At 36.5% G+C, this 18,481-nt stretch overlaps 1 protein-coding gene across 3 annotated transcripts in view; it reads left to right on the top strand.

Moving 5' to 3' along the window:
- PPP2R3B (protein phosphatase 2 regulatory subunit B''beta) overlaps positions 1-18,481 on the top strand; it is a 50,583-nt gene that overhangs the window by 25,150 nt on the left and 6,952 nt on the right. For all 3 annotated transcript variants that reach the window (XM_010394169.4, XM_010394170.4, XM_010394171.4), the window contains 7 exons: positions 8,579-8,764; positions 10,455-10,558; positions 11,103-11,205; positions 11,960-12,034; positions 15,592-15,678; positions 16,105-16,261; positions 17,612-17,660. In XM_010394169.4, coding sequence (XP_010392471.1) covers positions 8,579-8,764; positions 10,455-10,558; positions 11,103-11,205; positions 11,960-12,034; positions 15,592-15,678; positions 16,105-16,261; positions 17,612-17,660 — 761 coding nt within the window. The remainder of the gene's footprint in view (positions 1-8,578; positions 8,765-10,454; positions 10,559-11,102; positions 11,206-11,959; positions 12,035-15,591; positions 15,679-16,104; positions 16,262-17,611; positions 17,661-18,481) is intronic.

Raw genomic sequence — 18,481 nt, forward strand, 5'->3', positions numbered from 1 at the left:
ACAGGTAACTACATCTTCCATTTTGTCCCCACCCAAGTCTTTCTGAATAAATCAATAAGCTCTTCATACTGCATACTTTTGGTACTGAAGCTCTGTGACTGTACAAAAACAAAAAAGAGTGCAGCCATGTTTTGAGGTGTTTCTACAGCAGTAATACTTTTGCAATAGCATCCTCCAGTTCCCAGCAGGGACTCCTTGATTTACCTATGTCAGCTATACCAAACTGCAAATTGGGAGAATCCCAGTATTTCCAAAATCAGAGTTGTAGAAGAACTTGAGTGAGACATCTGTTAGTGCAGCGTATATATTACTGAAAGGGAGATTAGTAAGTGTGTGCTATAATGGTTAGGTTTCATGCAGAAAAATGCCAGTTTGCCTCAGCCTTCACTAACAAGTAAAAATCAGACTTTGACCATTTGAAAGTTTCCCAGTGCTTCTTTTGTTTGTGTGTATGTGATATGATTTGCCTCTGGTGGCCATTCACAAATGCTTTTAGTTGAATATGGTTTTAAATTCAATACCCAAGATGGTATGTCTGGAATGCATTTCGTAGTTTCAGGTGGAAGCTTTTCCTGGATGCCACTACCCACTGTCTCCTCCTACATTAGAACTAACATGCTTTCTCAGATAGGTTTGTGTAGATGGTCCAAAGTTTTGCATGCTCTGCTGCAGTGCTGACACTTCAGTGACTTTTTCTCAAGGGTCATTTTGGCTGTTTCAATTTGGATTGGTTAAATTAAAGGTGAAAAGTGTTAATGATAGTTGTACCATAATTCTTGATGCTTTATATTAAGACTTCCAAGACTATCCAGGGGTGGCCCTTAACACAGCAATTTCCCTTAAACTGAATGGGGTGCTTCTTTCCCAGGCTATCATAAAATTAAGAGTACTGCTACTTACTCTGCTGTCTTAAGACTTAAAATAAGGGGAGAAATTAGCTTCACATAGCAAAGAGCTTAAAAAAACCTGTTTCTTTTTTTACCTTAGAGTCAGAAGTTAGAGTCTTCTTCAGACTTCGTTTTTACTGTTACTTAGGATCCTTCCTTAGGTTGCTCCTGACTGCTCTAAACCTCACTGAATCTCTTTTGATTTGCTTATGGAATTGTTGTAACATGTTAATTATCCCAAAATGGGACAGAGCAGTGTGCAGCTTCATCTCTAGAGTAAAGCTGATTTAGCATTAAGGATTGACATTTGCATTGAATCACACAACCACATTACCATATACTTTTTGTACAGAAAGAGATTTGAGAGTAAATGGCCAAGAACATGCATAAATGAGATGAGAATGATAGTCAATTTGTTTAAAACTGAGATGAATGCACAACCTGGTATGCAGGAAGGCGATTCCCAGCATATTTTTCTGGTCAGAATTTGAATACAGGATTGCTAACTGGAACATAGACTGCACTGGGAGAGTTGGTGAACTTTGCTCCCTTGCATTAATTCAGGTCATAAGTATGTATAAAATCGGAAACTGTCGATTAAAGTACCTTTTTTCTTTTCATGGTACATTGCTAGAACTTTATGGGAAATTGTATTAATTTTTCCATTTCCTTCCCTCGCATAGCACAAATATTAAGTGACTAAAGACCAAACTAGATGAATGAAATTTTCAGAGTTAAGGCTAACAGCAGAAGTCAGCTAGTGTAAAACTGCAGCAGGGTTAAAATTAATGGATATTTATCTCTTACTGTGGAAGGAAAGAGGAGCATGTATGATAAAATTAGTCTCTATAGCCCATCTAAAAACAGCTGCCAGACAGTGACTGAAGGATAGCAAGCTGAAGTCCAGGATAGAAGGAAGCAACTGGGATTTGTTGCCAGAGGAAGGACTTTTACATATATACCCTGATGACTGGTTTAGCATGGATTCATTCTCTGTAGGTGTCTATCAGGGTTTGATTATTTGCATATGTTTTGTATTTCTGACTAAGCTATGCAAAATGAATCACAATCTTAGAATGGTTTTAAGTCTAATGTAAGCTGTCTTTAAACAATACTGCCACAGTACTCCCTGATCTTCCTTATGTAAGCAGCAGAACCATGTTGCTTGTAAGTGGCACCAACTGTGTGAGATTGGATGAAGACAAACAGGGGGTTTTAATTTTTCTCTTCAGCTGTCTTGGTGACCTGAGGCAATTCACAATATTGCTTCACTGTCACTAGCGAGAGAGAGGCAGTAAATTCTATGTGGGCATGGGGGAAGATGCAGGTGTGCTGTGCTAAAGCTTACCTTATGCCATGCTGTAAAATTTCATTATTAAGCTTTCAGATTAACTTACTGTTTTCAATCTGGTTTTCAGTGCAATAATTGCATTTTACAGTAATAGAACTTCAGGGAGGGGGAGGGCCAGGAGAGAACCCACAAATTTTGAAAGTTTTAAGTTGTGCAAGGATCATCTTTCACAGAGGAAAAAATACTGTTAAGCACATCAAGCTGAATGGGAAGTGGTACAATCAGTGAACTCTTGCACTAATAAATCTCATTAGTTTGGCTGGAAAGACGCTAATAAGGATGACACAGAGAGCAATGAAAAAGCATCACACTTCAACTTAAATAATTGTAAACGTAAATGTCTTCCACAAGGTCAAGAGCACTTATGTTACAGAGAACATGTTTCTCTGGGCTTCTTTTGAGGAGAGTTCTGGTAGTAACCTTGCTTTACCTATCCTGAAACAGATTTTTGAAGGCACTTCAGCATGTTAAAATATTTGAGGTGTTAGAATGGGTTTTTCAAAACTGTTGTCTTTCTTCCAAATGAGAATGAGCCCTTTTCTAAACAATAGTAGTGTAAGTCTTTTATGTGATGTTTTCGAGATTTAAATTCCATTAAACTACTGATAATGTTAATTGTTTATCTAGAGGTAAATGTTGACTTTCACTGTGCCATCAATTAGATAGTAAGTTAAAGGTAAAACACTTCCGTGATTTTATTAGTCCAGCTCAGATTGACAGCAATAGCAGAGCAGAGGGATGGGAAGGCTGGTCAGGTATCCCTTGTGAGCCTGCTTACTGATAACATTTTATTACATTCACAATTACTGTTTAACTGATAGGCTGTAGCACACCTTGTATTCTTAAGAACTCACTGAATTTAATTTAAAAAAATAGTGTTAGCCTTTGAATCTCCATGTTGGCTTCCATTTTCTCTTGTGTGTCAAGGAACTTCATGCAGTATCCGTTTTCATTGTTAGGTGGTTGATGAGCTTTATATGTGGGTGGTTGCAGGGATGTTAGAATTTAAAAGGCTGAATAGCATATCTCTGCAGAAAGTCCTCTTAGCTTATTATGCACTTTGGTTCATCCAGGTAAGTTGAGCATAAAGTAGAATATATAAGAATAGAAGACCTAGTCTACTGAAGAACTAGATTAACTTATATATTGCACATCATAAACAGTATTGTAACAGACCTTTTTTCTTTTGATTGCCTAATTAAAAACTACTAAGGAATTGAACCAGACTTCTGTCTATTTAATAGGCAAAAATCTCCTTATAGTATTTTCAGTATTTAATGCCATTTTTAGTGGGGGAGATCGTGGTGCATCATTTACTAAAAACCTAATGTGAAGTTGGGTGTAAATGTGAGGTAGAATTTTTTGGGGTCGATTTTTGACCCTGTTGTATGCATTCCATTGACTTTTCTCTAATATCATGGAAATTCCTGTCAAATACTACAGCAACAGCTGACTGTGAACTCTGTAAATATTTTTTAAATTATTAGGGTTGGGGGTTTTTTTCAGAGAAACAGGCAGAAAAAATGTTGATGTCAGTTAGAAAGCATTAGCATTTCTGAAGGAAGTTATCTTATTCTGTAGTTATGTCAAAACAATGCAAATACCAGTCAGTTCAATCCAGATAGTGATAGGACAAGGGGGAATGGTTTTAAACTAAAAGAGGGGAGGAAAAATTCTTTACTATGAGAGTGGTGAGGCACTGGTACAGGCAGCCCAGAGAAGCTGTGGATGACCCATCCCTGGAAGTGTTCAAGACCAGGTTGAATGGGGCCCTGAGCAGCCTGATCTAGTGGGTGGTATCCCTGCCCACCTCAGGAGGGGTTGGAACTAGATGTCCCTTCCAACCCAAGTTCATGTCTTAATCTCGAAGATGTCTAAAAGACTATTACATTCACAAACATATTTACCTTGCTTCCTTTTCCAGCAAGTCCTTTATAAGTGTGGTTTTACTTGCTTGCATTTGAATCCACATATTCAGCCCCTTCATGGGGCTCAATATTTCTGCTTGGTAGTTGCTGCATGCAGATGTTACATCTAGACATTACTGAGCATACATTCTTAAAATATCTGGGAACAAGTCCTCCCTTCCTTGTTATTTCAGAAATAGGTCCTGTAGTATCATAGCATCAGCTCTTTCAGTTGAGAGAAGGAAAAGCCTACCCTTTTAAAATCCCCACTGTCTTTATTTTTTGCTTATAACACAGTTAACTGCTGAATACAACTCAGCTACTAGATGTAAGAAGACTGTCTAGCTTGAAGAATTTAATTTCTATCTTTGGAATACGGTGTATCCTGTTCTCTGGTATATGCTAATATATGACTGTATTGTAGTTATAATACTGATTTTATGCTATGACTGTAAACAACGGCTGAAAGAATGGTTGGAAAAGGATCTGGAAAGTTGCAAAATAATATTAGATGTTTGCCCTTTGAACAGTGGCCTCAATGGGATAAAAACTTCCATTTCCTCCACTTTAAAAATCAAGGCAAGTAAGTGTTGGGTAGCCGTGGGCAGTCCTTACAATTCTGTATGTCAGGAATGAAAACTGGTTGTGTATTAAAGGTTTTCTTGAATTCTCCTATAGACAAATCTTACAGAAGTTTGTTTACATGACTGCAAACAAGAAGTTTTCAAGGAATCCTCACTTCCCATCTGTTACATAACACCTAAACTGCAGTGGCAACTTGGCAATACACTTAAAGATCCTGGACTTCATATATATATATTAATGCTCCCTTCAGTCCTGACACTGCAACACACATCTGTTTGAGGAGTTATGTACAAGCTTATACAGCTGTTTTCCTTAATTCCAAGCATCTTGTTATTGGTACTCTGTCTCAGCAAGTTGCAGGGAAAATTTTCACTGACCAAACGAGTCTCTTTTTTTTGAGTTTAGCTTACTGATACAAGTATTAAAGGTTTTAACTTAAAACCACAGGAAAACATAGATCACTTTCTAAATGTTAAATTGACCACTGAAATGGAGTAGTTGTGCAAAAAGATTAATGAACTGTTCCTGCAGATTTTCCAGTCAAAGATTTGGTGTTAGCAGACTTCTGGCAGTTCTTGTTAATGAAGGAATTCCCCAGTTAAAATTATAATTAATTTTAGAACAGCCTAATCTCACACAATGAGTGCATTTTGATTGTCCTGAAATAACAGAACTGACTCTTTCATCAGCTATGCAATACGCACCTCTACAGAAGTAACTAGCAGCTGAATGTACAGAAAATAGTGAAGTTTTTAGAGCCCTTTTAGTATCACACATTGCTTCATTAGAGCACATACAGCAGAGCAGCCTCAGCTGTATAAGGAGCCCTTTGGTTATTGGAATTCAGACTGAGAGAAGAATCCTCGGCCCTTCTTGGGAAGTTGAGAAGAGGGGGGAGATGTAATATCAACTTTATAGTGCATTAGTTGGGGCTAATGGTTTTGGATGACATGCTTCTCTCTTTGGTACAGCTCCTATCCCTGTGTTGACTGACATTAACAGCACAATTCAATTGTCCCATTCCAAGTTGCTGGTGGCATTTAAGAAGCATTAGCATGCTCAGAACATCCACAAGGCAGATGCAGAGAGAGAGCTGTGCTCAGAGCTGCCTGCTGGATACCACGAGGAATGTTCAAGGGCACTTTGTTTCATGCCCTAGATGGTATTCTCACTAGATGCCTATATGTAGGCACCAAATAATTCTAGCAGAAATGAGCGTGAAGTGATCACACACTTGCTAATGCAAACAAAGCCTTTTTATAGTTTCTTCTTTTGCCAAATTTGAGAAACCAGCATGTAAAAATAGACATCTCTCAGTATAGCGGGTGTTAATTTGTCTTGCCATGACAGATTTGTAGTCTATATTTGGTCTTAGAATTGAATGAATATTCTGTCTTATAGATTAAATATTATATATTTTTACACTAAGCATGCTGAATTCAAATTTCTAAATATAACATTTTCATCTTAGAAAAATCCGTTTTCTTCAGCTATATATTTGTCTTAAGATCTGAATCTGTTGCTGAACTACTTCCTCATAATCTTTGTCTGTTGTGAACATGTTCCAGACTGTAAAATGAAAAATAAATAAAAAGCCCTTATCGTATAATTCTTTTAAATAACTTGTGCTTGGATAGGTCTTAAAACAAATCCTGAATTGAGATTTCCAGATATGTTTAAGAACAGCTTTTAACCTGGACCAATGGAAATCATTTACTGTGTATCTGAGGTATCTGAATTAGTAGTTTCTGGAAAAAATATAGTATCCAATGAACAAATGGTTCTGATGATAGCTTTTCTTTTTCTCTTGGGATCTTTTCCAGTGTAGTCTTCCCTCCGGTTCTACCTTTCCTTTTAAAAGAAATTTTTCTTTTTTAATCTGAGGCTCTAAATTTCCCTAGCTGTGGATTTTAAAAATGCCTTGCGTGTCTGTACTAAGCTTCCTTAAAAAGGTGATTTACCTCATGTTATCTGTGACATTCAGGGAATGTTAGTAGTCTATGATTTGCACTTTCCCTTTTCTCAGAGGAGGCATTCCTCATTGGGTGCCTCTGAAGAACTGGAACACCTGCTGCTCTGTGGCCATTTGAGGAGCTCACATGGGAGTGGTTATCACAGAATCACAGAATATTCTGAGGAATATTGGAAGGGACCCACAAGGATCATCAAATCCAACTCTTAAATGAATGACCCGTACGGGGATCGAACCCTTGACCTTGGTGTTATTAGCACCATGCTCTCACCAACCAAGCTAATCTTATGTCAGTCCAGGCCATTCTTGGAGATGGGAACAAGGGGAAATAGGGTAACTGCAAGGGCTCTTGTAAAGTGCTGATGGGTAGAGCTGGGCTTCTAGAATGAAACAAGGTGTTTACCCAATTACAGACATTATTTGTAGTGCTGGTGGTGATGTTACCCAGAGAATAAAACAGTGCTGTCTTTGTACTTCCCAAAATTTTGGAAGTCTGAAGTTGGAAGGGATTTTTGATACCCCATAGCACTCTTACTCTAAACTGATGCCTTGTCAACTGGACTGCTGAACCAATGATAAAATATCAAAAGATGTTACTTACAGGATTCTTAGAAAGTTGACAGACATTGACTCCAGTGTCACAGATTCAAGGTAACTTTTTCCTCTATGAAATAAAACTTGTAGCATGGTTAAGGTAATTCTGCAGCTGTGGACAGGAATTCTTGCTCAAATGCAGAGAAGGGGAAGGAAAGGTTAGTTCAGGCTCTTTTTTTTTGCATATGTAGCATTCCAATGAAGGCTTCTGGGCTGGAACTCTGCAAATTAAAATCTGTTGTCCATAAGCACCTAGTTCTTCCACTCACCTAAGGAAGGACTTTGATTGTGGTAGGAGAGCTGGGTATCTTTACAGGCATTGGCAAAGGTGATAAGGAATAAAACAAGGGTTAGGGTTTTTGGAGGGATTTTGTGTTTATATCCCCCCAATTCTGGTTGAAAATGAGAGATTAGATGCAAGATCTTGAACACATCTATCACTAGGACAGATCACCCTATAGCAATGTTTCTACATTTGAATAGTAGTGTTGGGAATAAAGAGTTTAATTTAGTTGAATTGCTACATTTGAGTTGTCTCCTAACTCTGCTGTTACTTTGCCTGTTATCTTTGTTTCTCTGGCCTATTTAACTTCCTTTTGGAAACTAACTACAAGGTAAATTCTTCTTTATTGAACCTAAATGCTTTTAAATAAATTGCTCTTGTTACTGGTCATCTGGGGGGGGGTGGTTTTAGTGATATGGTGTATCACAATTCTTGAGAAATATATTTCTAAGCTCTCATACCATAATTGCATATACTTTACCCAAAAAAATCCCTCTGCAGGCATTGTTTACTACCTTTATAAAATCTATCATTTTTTAGGGTAAAAAAAAAAAAAAAGAAAATCTTCACAGTACCTACATTAAATAGGTTCGTGGTTTGTAACAAAGTTATGATCCTTATTTCAATAGCAAACTCTTTCATAATGTCTGTTAAGGTAGAAGTTGAAAGGTTTTTTCTGAAACAAATAATAGAACCCAAGTAATTTCAGATGTCCCCAAGAAGCTGTCTTATGTATCAGTCTTGAAACTTGGTATGTTGAAGATTGAACTTGTTTTTATTAAATATTTAACATCCTAGAAGTCTTTCTAAACTGCTGGTTTTGGAAATCCTCATTAATTTTTCTATTGTCTTCTTATTCTTTAGTAGTTTATTCAATTTATATTCTGAAATCTTTTTCAAGGTGCATTGGAACATAGAATATCAAGAGATTTAAGTTATCCGTGGATGACTATGTGATTTCATGGTACTTGACTGTCAAATGTGTATTCATCTATTTAGGTTCAAACAAAGAAGGAAGAAACTTTGCCACCATCACATAGTCAAAACATTCCAACTTTTTATTTTCCTCGAGGATGTCCTAAGGAAAAAGTGAATATAGATGCTGTGATTGCCAAAATTGAGAAAATTTTCTCTGAATTTCCAAATGAGAGGGCAACGTTAGAAGATATGGGTAAGGTTGCAAAGGTGAGAACTTGCTGGCCATCTTCTTTTTGTACTGTACTCCTATGGAAAGGAAAGATGAGTTCTCTGTGCTTGGTTTTCTTGTATTGTGTGTTTCCATCTCCCACACCTTAGTATTCAACGATATTCTACATTGTTGATAGCACAGTTATCTGGAATTTTTTGCATTAACTGTGTATCAAATGACCTTCCAAAAAGAAACAAACATTAAACCAAACCTTGAACTACTTTTTTTGCTGCATAAACAACCAAATACTGAAGGGCACATTGTATGTTGTTCTCCATTCCATATTGACCGAGAGACTTAGGGCAAAAGCATTGCTAATACATGTTTTGTTTTCAGGTATTCACACTGGTTGGTTTTTTTTTCTCATTCTGCAGTGTGCTGAACCCCTGTTGTAAAGACAGAATGGTTTGGTAACTTGAGATTATAGCCCTCAAGTTATTCCTGAAGAGCTAATTTAGAGTTATGGCAGAGTTACAACATACTTAGCTTAGAAAGCAACAAATATTTTTGAACTTGTGTAAGTTTAAAGACAATAAGCTAGTTAAAATAAACTTAAATTTCCATTTTATTATATTGAATCAATGCTTGAAATCTCACTGCAAGTCCTGGTCTTGGTAATGAGTCTCAGGTTCTCATCCATGTTCCTGTCACTTTGTCCAGGGTCTAGAAAATAGAAGCTAAGACTGCTCACAGGAGCAGGATGGGGGTTTGCCTCTCCAAAACTTTTTTACTGCTAAGCTGAATTATAGGATCCCTGTCTTCCACAGCTCCTTACAACACAGAAGAGAGGAGGTGGGGATGAGACCCCACTCCCTCAGCAAGGAAGGTGAAAGGTTCTAGTCACCTACAATTCAGTGATGAAAGACACCTCCCTGAAGAACACTGTCTGAGGACAGTATTCCTCAAACTCACTTTTAAATATTTGTTTGAAGTACTGGTTAAACTATTGCATGAGAAGTAATTGTACTTTTGCTGCAGTGACCTTACACATCTTGCAGTATTCACAGTCTTAGCAGAGATTGTTGGGGATGCCAGCATGTCTGAGTGCTCCCAGCTGGAGTCGCTTTTAGGCGAGTTGGGCACTTGGCTGGTGCGGCTGTAGACACTTGGAGCAGACACAGAAGCAGCACTTGAGGTGTATGTGGGGAGCATTGGAGTTGGGAATGTGTAACTGTTGAGTACCCTAAAGCAAGATACTGCTGCTCAGATCAGGCTGGCCTTCTACTTAAAATTGGATAGAGGATGTGCCATGCACATGCAGGGATGCAGATGAGTTGAACCATCCTCCGAGCCAGACAAATTGTCAATTTGCTCCAGTTCAGAAGGTCTGTAAGTGTGCTGTCTTGAGCTTAGCTTAAAGATATCCAGCTCTTGAGCAGAGCTTAAGATGGACTCTGTTCAGCTGCTTGGAGTATGGACAGACAGGCATGTGACTCTCTGCATTAGTTTATTAGGAATGCTACAAGTTGCCCTGTGTTTTGCTCTCCACTTTTGGATTTCAGCCAAAAGCAGTTGCTTAAAATGAATTATTTCAGAAGGTGAAGCTGGTTTCCGAAACAGTTTTTAAAATATCTCTTCCCTAATGCTTTCTTCTTAACGCTTGTAATTTTTGAAGGATCTATAAATAAAAGAGTAGCCCTCAGATAAGCAATCAATAAACTGACTTCATGTATACTTTAATTCTAGGCTTGTGAATGCCCACTTTACTGGAAAGGTCCTTTGTTTTATTGTGCTGGAGGTGAACGAACAGGATATGTGTCAGTTCATAAATTTGTTGCAATGTGGAGGAAGTAAGTAGATTACATTTTTTTAGAAGTACTGCATTTTTTTTCATTGAAATGTGATATTTTAAGCTCTGAATGCAATCCTGTCTGGAAAGGGGAATAAAACACTTTCCCATAATCAACCATTGTCAGCGAACGTGTACATGGGAAAATGTAACTAAATAATACTTTAACATAAACAAATCTTCATTTACAGTGTTTATAGATTTTAAAATGTTTGGTAAATGACTGACAGTTCATGAGAAGAGTGAAAACCATGGCCCTAACTTGTAGATGCCAGTTGTGGACAAAATGCTTTTTATTTCTAGTTCTCATCTAATATTAATTTTAAATTGTACTTTCATGTAATCAATTACATGGTGTACCTGCCTCCTTTAACATAAATTTAAGAGACAGTACTGCTTTGATAAGTTCACTTGGAGCATGGTTTGACATTTGTAATTAGCTTTTGAATAAATGTTGTTTCATAGGCCTTGCTCTAGGATGCCTGCATGAGGTAGCATGAGCAATTTTCCGTGTAGAATATTAAATGGAACTATTTACATTTCAGAGTACTTCAAACCTGCTATGATGATGCTGCAAAGTTTGTTCACCTTCTGATGAACCCTGGATGTAACTACTTGGTGCAAGAAGACTTCATTCCTTTTTTACAAGTAAATTGCAACAGAAACTAGTTCTAGGAACACCAAAAAATTATGAACTGGCAAAGCCCTGAGTTGTTTGAACTAAACATACTTTTCATGGTCATCATTAAAGTTTATTGATAATATTTAGTGCAACTGACTTTGCATGATCCACTAAGATGCCAGTGAGTGACTTGTTTTACAGTTAATCATTTCGTATAAGGTGAGGTCTTTTTTAAGTGCCATGGTAAGACTTAAAATCAATTGCAGGAATAGCACCTGTGTTGGAATCTTTTATGTTTCAGAAGGCAGTTAAAGTTGTTTAAGTCAGGATAGGCCTTTGGAGGGCAAAGGAGAAGTGGGATATGAATTCAAAACCAAGTAAATCTTTGTTGAAAGAACAGCAAGCACCACCTATAGAAATGACTGAATAAAACCTAAATTGGCTTTACTGCATCATAGTCAGCCACAAAATTACAAGCTACGGCAGTCAGTAGTGTTCAAAATCCTCAACTAACCTAAAATATAGGAAAAAAATCCTATAATACTCCTAAAATATAGGAAAACTTTTGTTTATGTGATTTCTTTAAAAGATAATTTTATTTTTAAAAAGATTTGTAGTGTTATTTATGTGAAGCCCTGGTGAAAACGAAGTTATCAGTAATGATTGTGGTAGTTAATTTGAACTTTTTTGGTTAAGGAAGCAGGTGTGCTATTCTTTGCTAATTGTTGTATATGGTTACTAATGAATACTCTTCGGGATATTGTCATTTCTTTTTTGTAGGATGTGGTGAATAGTCATCCAGGCCTTTCATTTTTAAAAGAAGCATCTGAATTCCATTCTCGGTATATTACAACAGTAAGTGATTTATATCTGGAAAAGCTATTTTTTGGTTAACTAAGAAAAGCAAAATTAGTCAATACGTCTAAGCATCCTGTCCCTTGGGAAGGGTAGAGTAGGCTGTCAGTCTTCATTTCTACGTAACTAGAAATCTTGTGGGAAAAGTGTCTTAAGCATCCTAGTTCTTAACATTTGTAAGGAATTGCTGAATTTGATACTAGTAAGAGAAGCAGTGAATTGTAATGGTGTTGGATAAGTTAGTGAACATTAAATGAAGAGCAGGCTGTTATCTTAAACACTTGATTGTGGCTCTAGACTGTATTCATTAGAATCCTGACCTTAATCTGGGATTAATTAAATGAAATCTTGAATGAAACATCTATATTAATATGATTATGTTCAGTATTAAGTGAAATAATGATGATACTGAAGCTGCCTGCCACTTTTCTCTCTGGGGACTTTTCTTCCAAGGAAGGTTTTTTACATGAAAAGTTTCATTTCTGTCTTTGCAGGGTTATGTGACTGAAGTATTTGTTCTGTACCCAAGGGAAAAATCAGTGACATTAAATTTTCTCAACTGTAGACTAGACAGTTGATTCCAGTGAAGTCTCAAAAGATTAAAATTCTTCAAAATGACATCTAGTTCACTTTCTTTGTGCATGTGAAAACTAGCTTAATGAATATTTTCCAACAAAAAAAAAAAACTATGCAGAGTTGATCATCTTTTGTCCATCTTATACTTTGACCCAGGTTGAAATTGTGGAACTTTTTTTTTGAGAGCATTTGGGTTTTGTTCATTATATCCTTACAGAGACTTGCTGGCCTATCAAGTATGTCCTGCTGCATTAGTTTTTGCTTCTTGTTATAATGATTACCTGAGCTCACAGAACTTTCTTGTCAATTGTGATTGAAGGAATTGTTCTGCCTGTGAGTTGTTTTGTTTCTTAATGGATTCTGGGTTGTATCAAAGCCTGCTCTGGTCAAAATTGTGAAAACTTGCTGCCTGTCCTGAAGAACAGTAGGAAAGAAAAGGTCCTGCCATTTCCAGTTACTTTTCTTTGGAGGAACAGCTTATTTGAGTAGGTCTGAGTCTAGCAGTATTGAATAAATTAGTGCTGGAAGTATTTTATTAGCACAATTTAGTGTAGACTTCAATAGAAATCGGTGTTTAATCAAAAAAAATGGTGTTAAATCGAAAAGTAAACTAGTATGAATATATCAACAATATTTGGAACACCATTCTGCAGATTAAGAAATGGCAGGAGCACTCCACCCTTTTCTTGTCATATTTTAGGACAGCATAACTGTTCACAGAGTCACAGAATATTCTGAGTTGGAAGGGACCCACAAGGATCAAGTCTAACTCTTAAGTGAATGGTGCATACAGGGCTCAAACCCACAGCCTGGGCATTATTAGCACCATGCTCTGACCAACTGAGCTTGGCATAGTCTTCTAAAATTCTGTCCTGCAAGTTATTAAGGATAATTATAGATTATTTTACCTATGATGAAATAAGGCATTTCATACCTGTATTCAATTAGCTTAACCTTGCTACATGAAGTTTTATCTAAAGGATACTTCCAGTTGCAAACCAAATGAGCCATTCTTCTGCTGGGTTTTTGTAAATACATACATATATGTGTGTGTATGCATATACATTACATACATCTCTTTGGCACATGTTTTGTAAGCCATGAAAGCAGTCTATTCTGTCTGCTAAGATATGGTATAGGTTTGTTGGTCAGTCTAGTGGTCAGGTTAGTTACATATGGCCAAGATAGAGCTGAAATAAGTTAAAAATGTTTGCTGTGACAAATGAGATATTACATTTATTCTGCCAGGATGTTACGTGCATACCTGAACTATAAGTTCTTGAAATTGTAGTCTCTGTATTGCACCATTTCTTCTCCCTTCTGACAAAGCACTCTGCAGAATAGTAAAGGCAATTCTCTGACAATTTGCTTATACTCTGCCTCAGCTGACTTTAGAAAACAGTTTAAGTCTGTTCCCAGTTGTCTTTACCAAACATTCAATTTTGTTCTTATTTTTAGACCAGTTAAATGTATAACAGATGAGATAATGACATGCAGATGGATTAGGTTGCAAGGCTAAGGCAAAAAACTTTTTAGAAAAAATTGCTTTGTAGTATAAGCCAAAAATGGGCCTTCCCTAAACTCACAATTAGAATTAAGTTAATTAAGTTTCAGAAGCAGAATAATCTATTCTTCTGTCTGAAGTCATGGAACCAGCTGTTCTTGCTCGAAGTAAGAACTGAGGAGCTTGCTGCACTAGAGTTTAAACTTTCTTTCAAAGCTTCATAAGTACATTACTTTTCTATGTGTAATTTAGAAATGATTGGTTAGTTTAAACTATTGATTTACTGCAATTAAAGTCTGAAGTGATAAAAACAGCCTGTAGTTGTGAGGACATTTTAATTGTGGGGAAGGGGTTCCTAAAGAGATGGGGATTTTAGTTAGTAATTGCTCTGTTGCAAATGAAACACTACACATGCAATATTGAGTCTTGCCAGTTAGCAGGTATAATCAGTCACCAGTTGAGCAATTATAGTTCATAATATGTTTAGGTTTGTTGTCTGGGTTTTTTCTGTTTATTTGTTTAGTGGTGAATGACTGACTTGAAATGTACATCTGGTTGTCTTAAGTCAAACTAACTGAGATGAATACTGAGTTCAGTAAAGCAGCAGGGAAAGCATATTTTGAAGTCTTATGTTTGTAAACTAAACCCGAGAAAATTACACTGAATGCATGAGTTATCCAAAATAGCCATAGAACCATTAGTTTGGAAAAGATCTGTATGCTCATTTAGTTGATGTACATGTAAAATTTATTTAAACAAAAGTGTTGTTTAATCAACTGGATGCATTTGTTTCTGGTTCCAGTATCGGTCATGGCACAAGAACTAGTCATCTTTCTTGCACAGATTTTTCTTTGTTCTTCACTTGGAACATATCAGTGTACTACTTTTAATGCTATTAACAGGGTTTTTTTCCAAGGAACTTCAAATAGAATGAAGTTAAATGGGGAAAAACATTTTCTCTGCATCTGCAGGAAGTATTTCTGTCAGATGTAGATTTGTTGGGTTTGTGGACTTCAGAAGTAGCAACATCTGCTGTACGCTGATCCTTAAACAGTCCCAATTCTATTTCTGTAAATTCATTTATGAAGTAAAACAGTCTTATAGCAAATGCAGGTCTTTAAATGTGAAGTAATAAGATACATTAATATGTTTAATAGATTATATCCTCTAGATCTGGAAGACTGGAGGTAGTGAAATTGCCAATAGACATATTTTGGCTAGCATATTCTGCAGCATTACTGAGTGAGACATAGATACTGCAGCATTGAAATAAAACTTACCTAGATGAGTTTAGGTGTAGTTTAGAAATGGTTTGGATAATGGATAGTATGACACAAGCTCTGTCTAATGAAAAGAATAGAAATAGGAGAAAGATGGAGCTTTCTAATGCAGCTGTACTAAGACATCTTTGACAAATACTTGGACGAGCATTTAACTACCATAGCTAAGGTTTCTTTCCATTTTCTCTTTCTTGCAGGTCATACAGAGAATATTTTATACAGTAAATAGGTCCTGGTCTGGGAAAATAACTTGCAATGAGCTCAGGAAAAGCAACTTTTTGCAGGTACATAACATGTAAAATTTTGCAAGACAGATATTTCTACAAGTTTTAAAACTGCATTAACTAAAGGCTTAAGGGAGTAACAGAAATAGCATTTCCTCCTTTTCCAAAAAGTAATGAAGACCCAATTGCATTAATTCTCATACATTAGAATATGTTTAAATGTAATTTTTTGTATCTAGAGCTGTATACCTGCAAATCTGTGAAGCAGAAGTTGGTCTGATCTACTCGTTCTTCCGTGAATGCATTAATTTTCCACCCTGTGTGTTCAGTTTCACTGTCACGCTGTATGGTGTGCACTGTCCCTGAAAACAAATTGTTCCACTGAAATAGCATTAGATATTAATTTGGTTGTGAGAACTCAGATCATTCAACAAACAAATGTCTTACAAACGCTTTAATGTGTTCTATTTATCCTTCTGATAATAGAATGTGGCATTATTGGAAGAGGAACCTGATATTAACCAGCTGACAGAGTACTTCTCATATGAACATTTTTATGTTATCTATTGCAAATTTTGGGAGCTGGATACAGACCATGACCTCTACATTGATCGGAAGGATTTAGCTCGACATAATGATCATGGTATGACAAATGAAGCACCTTTGTTCACATGTATTAAATGACCTGTAAACTTTGAGCTGAGGAAGTGGTTTAATGCCAAGGCCAGTTTCATAAGTTTGTTGGTGTAGCTGATCCTGCTGGCTCAGTGAACTAAAGCAGGACAAGTCATCCGTGATGCATCTACGAATACCACATTTGAGGAAAATTCTGAATTTGAATTGTGATCTTGGCAAAGAAGTGGAGGAAATACCACTTAAGTGTTGGTATATTATAAATGGTTTTATTTGGCAATTTTGGGTTGTTATCTTGGACACTATCCATTTTACTGGTATTATTCGAGTAGCATTACTTTTATGGCAAGGTATGGAAAGAGTAGAAAAGGTAAACATACCTTCTTGGTACTTGGCTTATTTTAAAGTTTTGCTAACTCAGCTGCAGTGTGTTTTGGTTTAATACTATTTAGTACTGGTTAGCAGGTTTACATTTTCTGCATGTATAATATGCAGTGACCATTATTCTGTAGTCTTGCATGCTTGTTCCTATTTTAAATATTCTTGTAGTTTGTATGGAACTGTTGGGGCTCTTTTTAGATGCCTAGTGCCCATCCTAATAGTGTTCCTTTCAGGACAGGAAAGCTTACTTAAGCACAAAGTGATTATGGAGTATTATCCCGTGTTAAAAAGGATAAACACAACTCTGATTCCTTCTGAAAATTTGCCTGCTATAGTTTGACTATGCTTTAGGACAGTGAGAAAGGAAAACTGCTTTCATTTGAGTGGCTGCTCTACTGTGTTAGTACATTTTATACAGAAAGCACAACTAATACAGTGCCACCTGCAATTTAATTTTGCAAATTCTTAAGTATAAGTTGAAGATCCTTTACAGATGTAGTGCTCAGTTAAGATATGTCTCTAAAATCCCTGAAATGGTTTCAAAATAGAAGCATGGGTCAAAACCACGTCAAAATTAGACCCGTCAGAATCAGTAAGGTATGTTTATTATGTGTGATCGTGCCAATTCTGTTTTGGCTCTTTGCCAAGGTCATGTAAAACTTAATGCCACTGGAAAACATTATTTACTTGTCAAAGAACTGGGAAATGCTGTTTTATTAATCAGCCAATTTTATTACTTTTATTGCACCACTGTTTCTGTGTTAAGTTTGAATTCAAAGCTGGCTGGTTCTAGCTTTGTTTTGGAGACTTTGTGTTAAGAGATCCTCTCTAAAAGGACTCAAAGGGATTAATGAGCACTACACTTGGTCTTTCTTGCTGATATGTGTATATATAAGAGTTCCAGTAAACTCTTCAATGAGACAATACAAGGCAAAAATAACTTGCATAGAGTTGACACGTTTTAAACCTTTCTTCACAGCAATTTCAAATCGGATGATAGAGCGCATCTTCTCAGGAGCAGTAACAAGGTATGTATTTTGTATGCTGACCTAAATCCAATTTAATTTTTGCTTGTTAAATTGTATGATATTGCCAGGGGAAAAAAATGGCTCCCCCTCACAAAGGAGCAGTGAATTTCAAGATTTAGTATTGTAGTTTAAACTCTAGTAGTACTAGAGTGGTCTTGGAACCTTTGGCACAGTTCAAGTTCTTCACTCTCCCTTTCTTCACCCATATGAACACTGGCCACTGGATATTGTACAACTTAGCAGGACTGAGAATGAGGAAGTAAGAAATGTTAGCATCATTCTTTTTCCATCCCTCAAACCTGAAAAATGTTCAAGGAGAACTGAGCTTTTAAGTATTAATTGCAAAATCAATGCTTATTGCATCAATAAATTTACCAAAATGCCTCCAGTTGAATTACTTCACATTTTTGACAGTCATTCTTTATTTCTCCCCTTCGGATTGACTTCCTCTTGTGTATTTATGGCATTTTATTCATTTTTGAAGTGTTTGCTTGCTAGAAAGTGTCTGAGCTAGAAAGCAACTGATAAACAGAAATAAAAGCTGAAGAGAGATTTAGCAGACATATGTCTAGAGCTTACTCCTTTATGTGAGTTTTTTGGGCAAGACAAAACATATACCATATTTTCCCAGACATCTTGAAGATAAAACAGAAAAAAATGAATTTTATTATTGAAATGTAATATGTCTAGGAACCGCCTACCTGACTATTTAATAGACAGGTTGACTATGTGGAACTTATGTGGTTGCTGCGGTAGGAGAGTAGAAACAGACAATTTTGTTCTTGCCACAGACATTTGCTTCCTGAATATTTCTATGTCAT

This window comes from Corvus cornix, chromosome 1, assembly GCF_000738735.6.
Source record: "Corvus cornix cornix isolate S_Up_H32 chromosome 1, ASM73873v5, whole genome shotgun sequence".
NCBI lineage: Eukaryota > Metazoa > Chordata > Aves > Passeriformes > Corvidae > Corvus > Corvus cornix.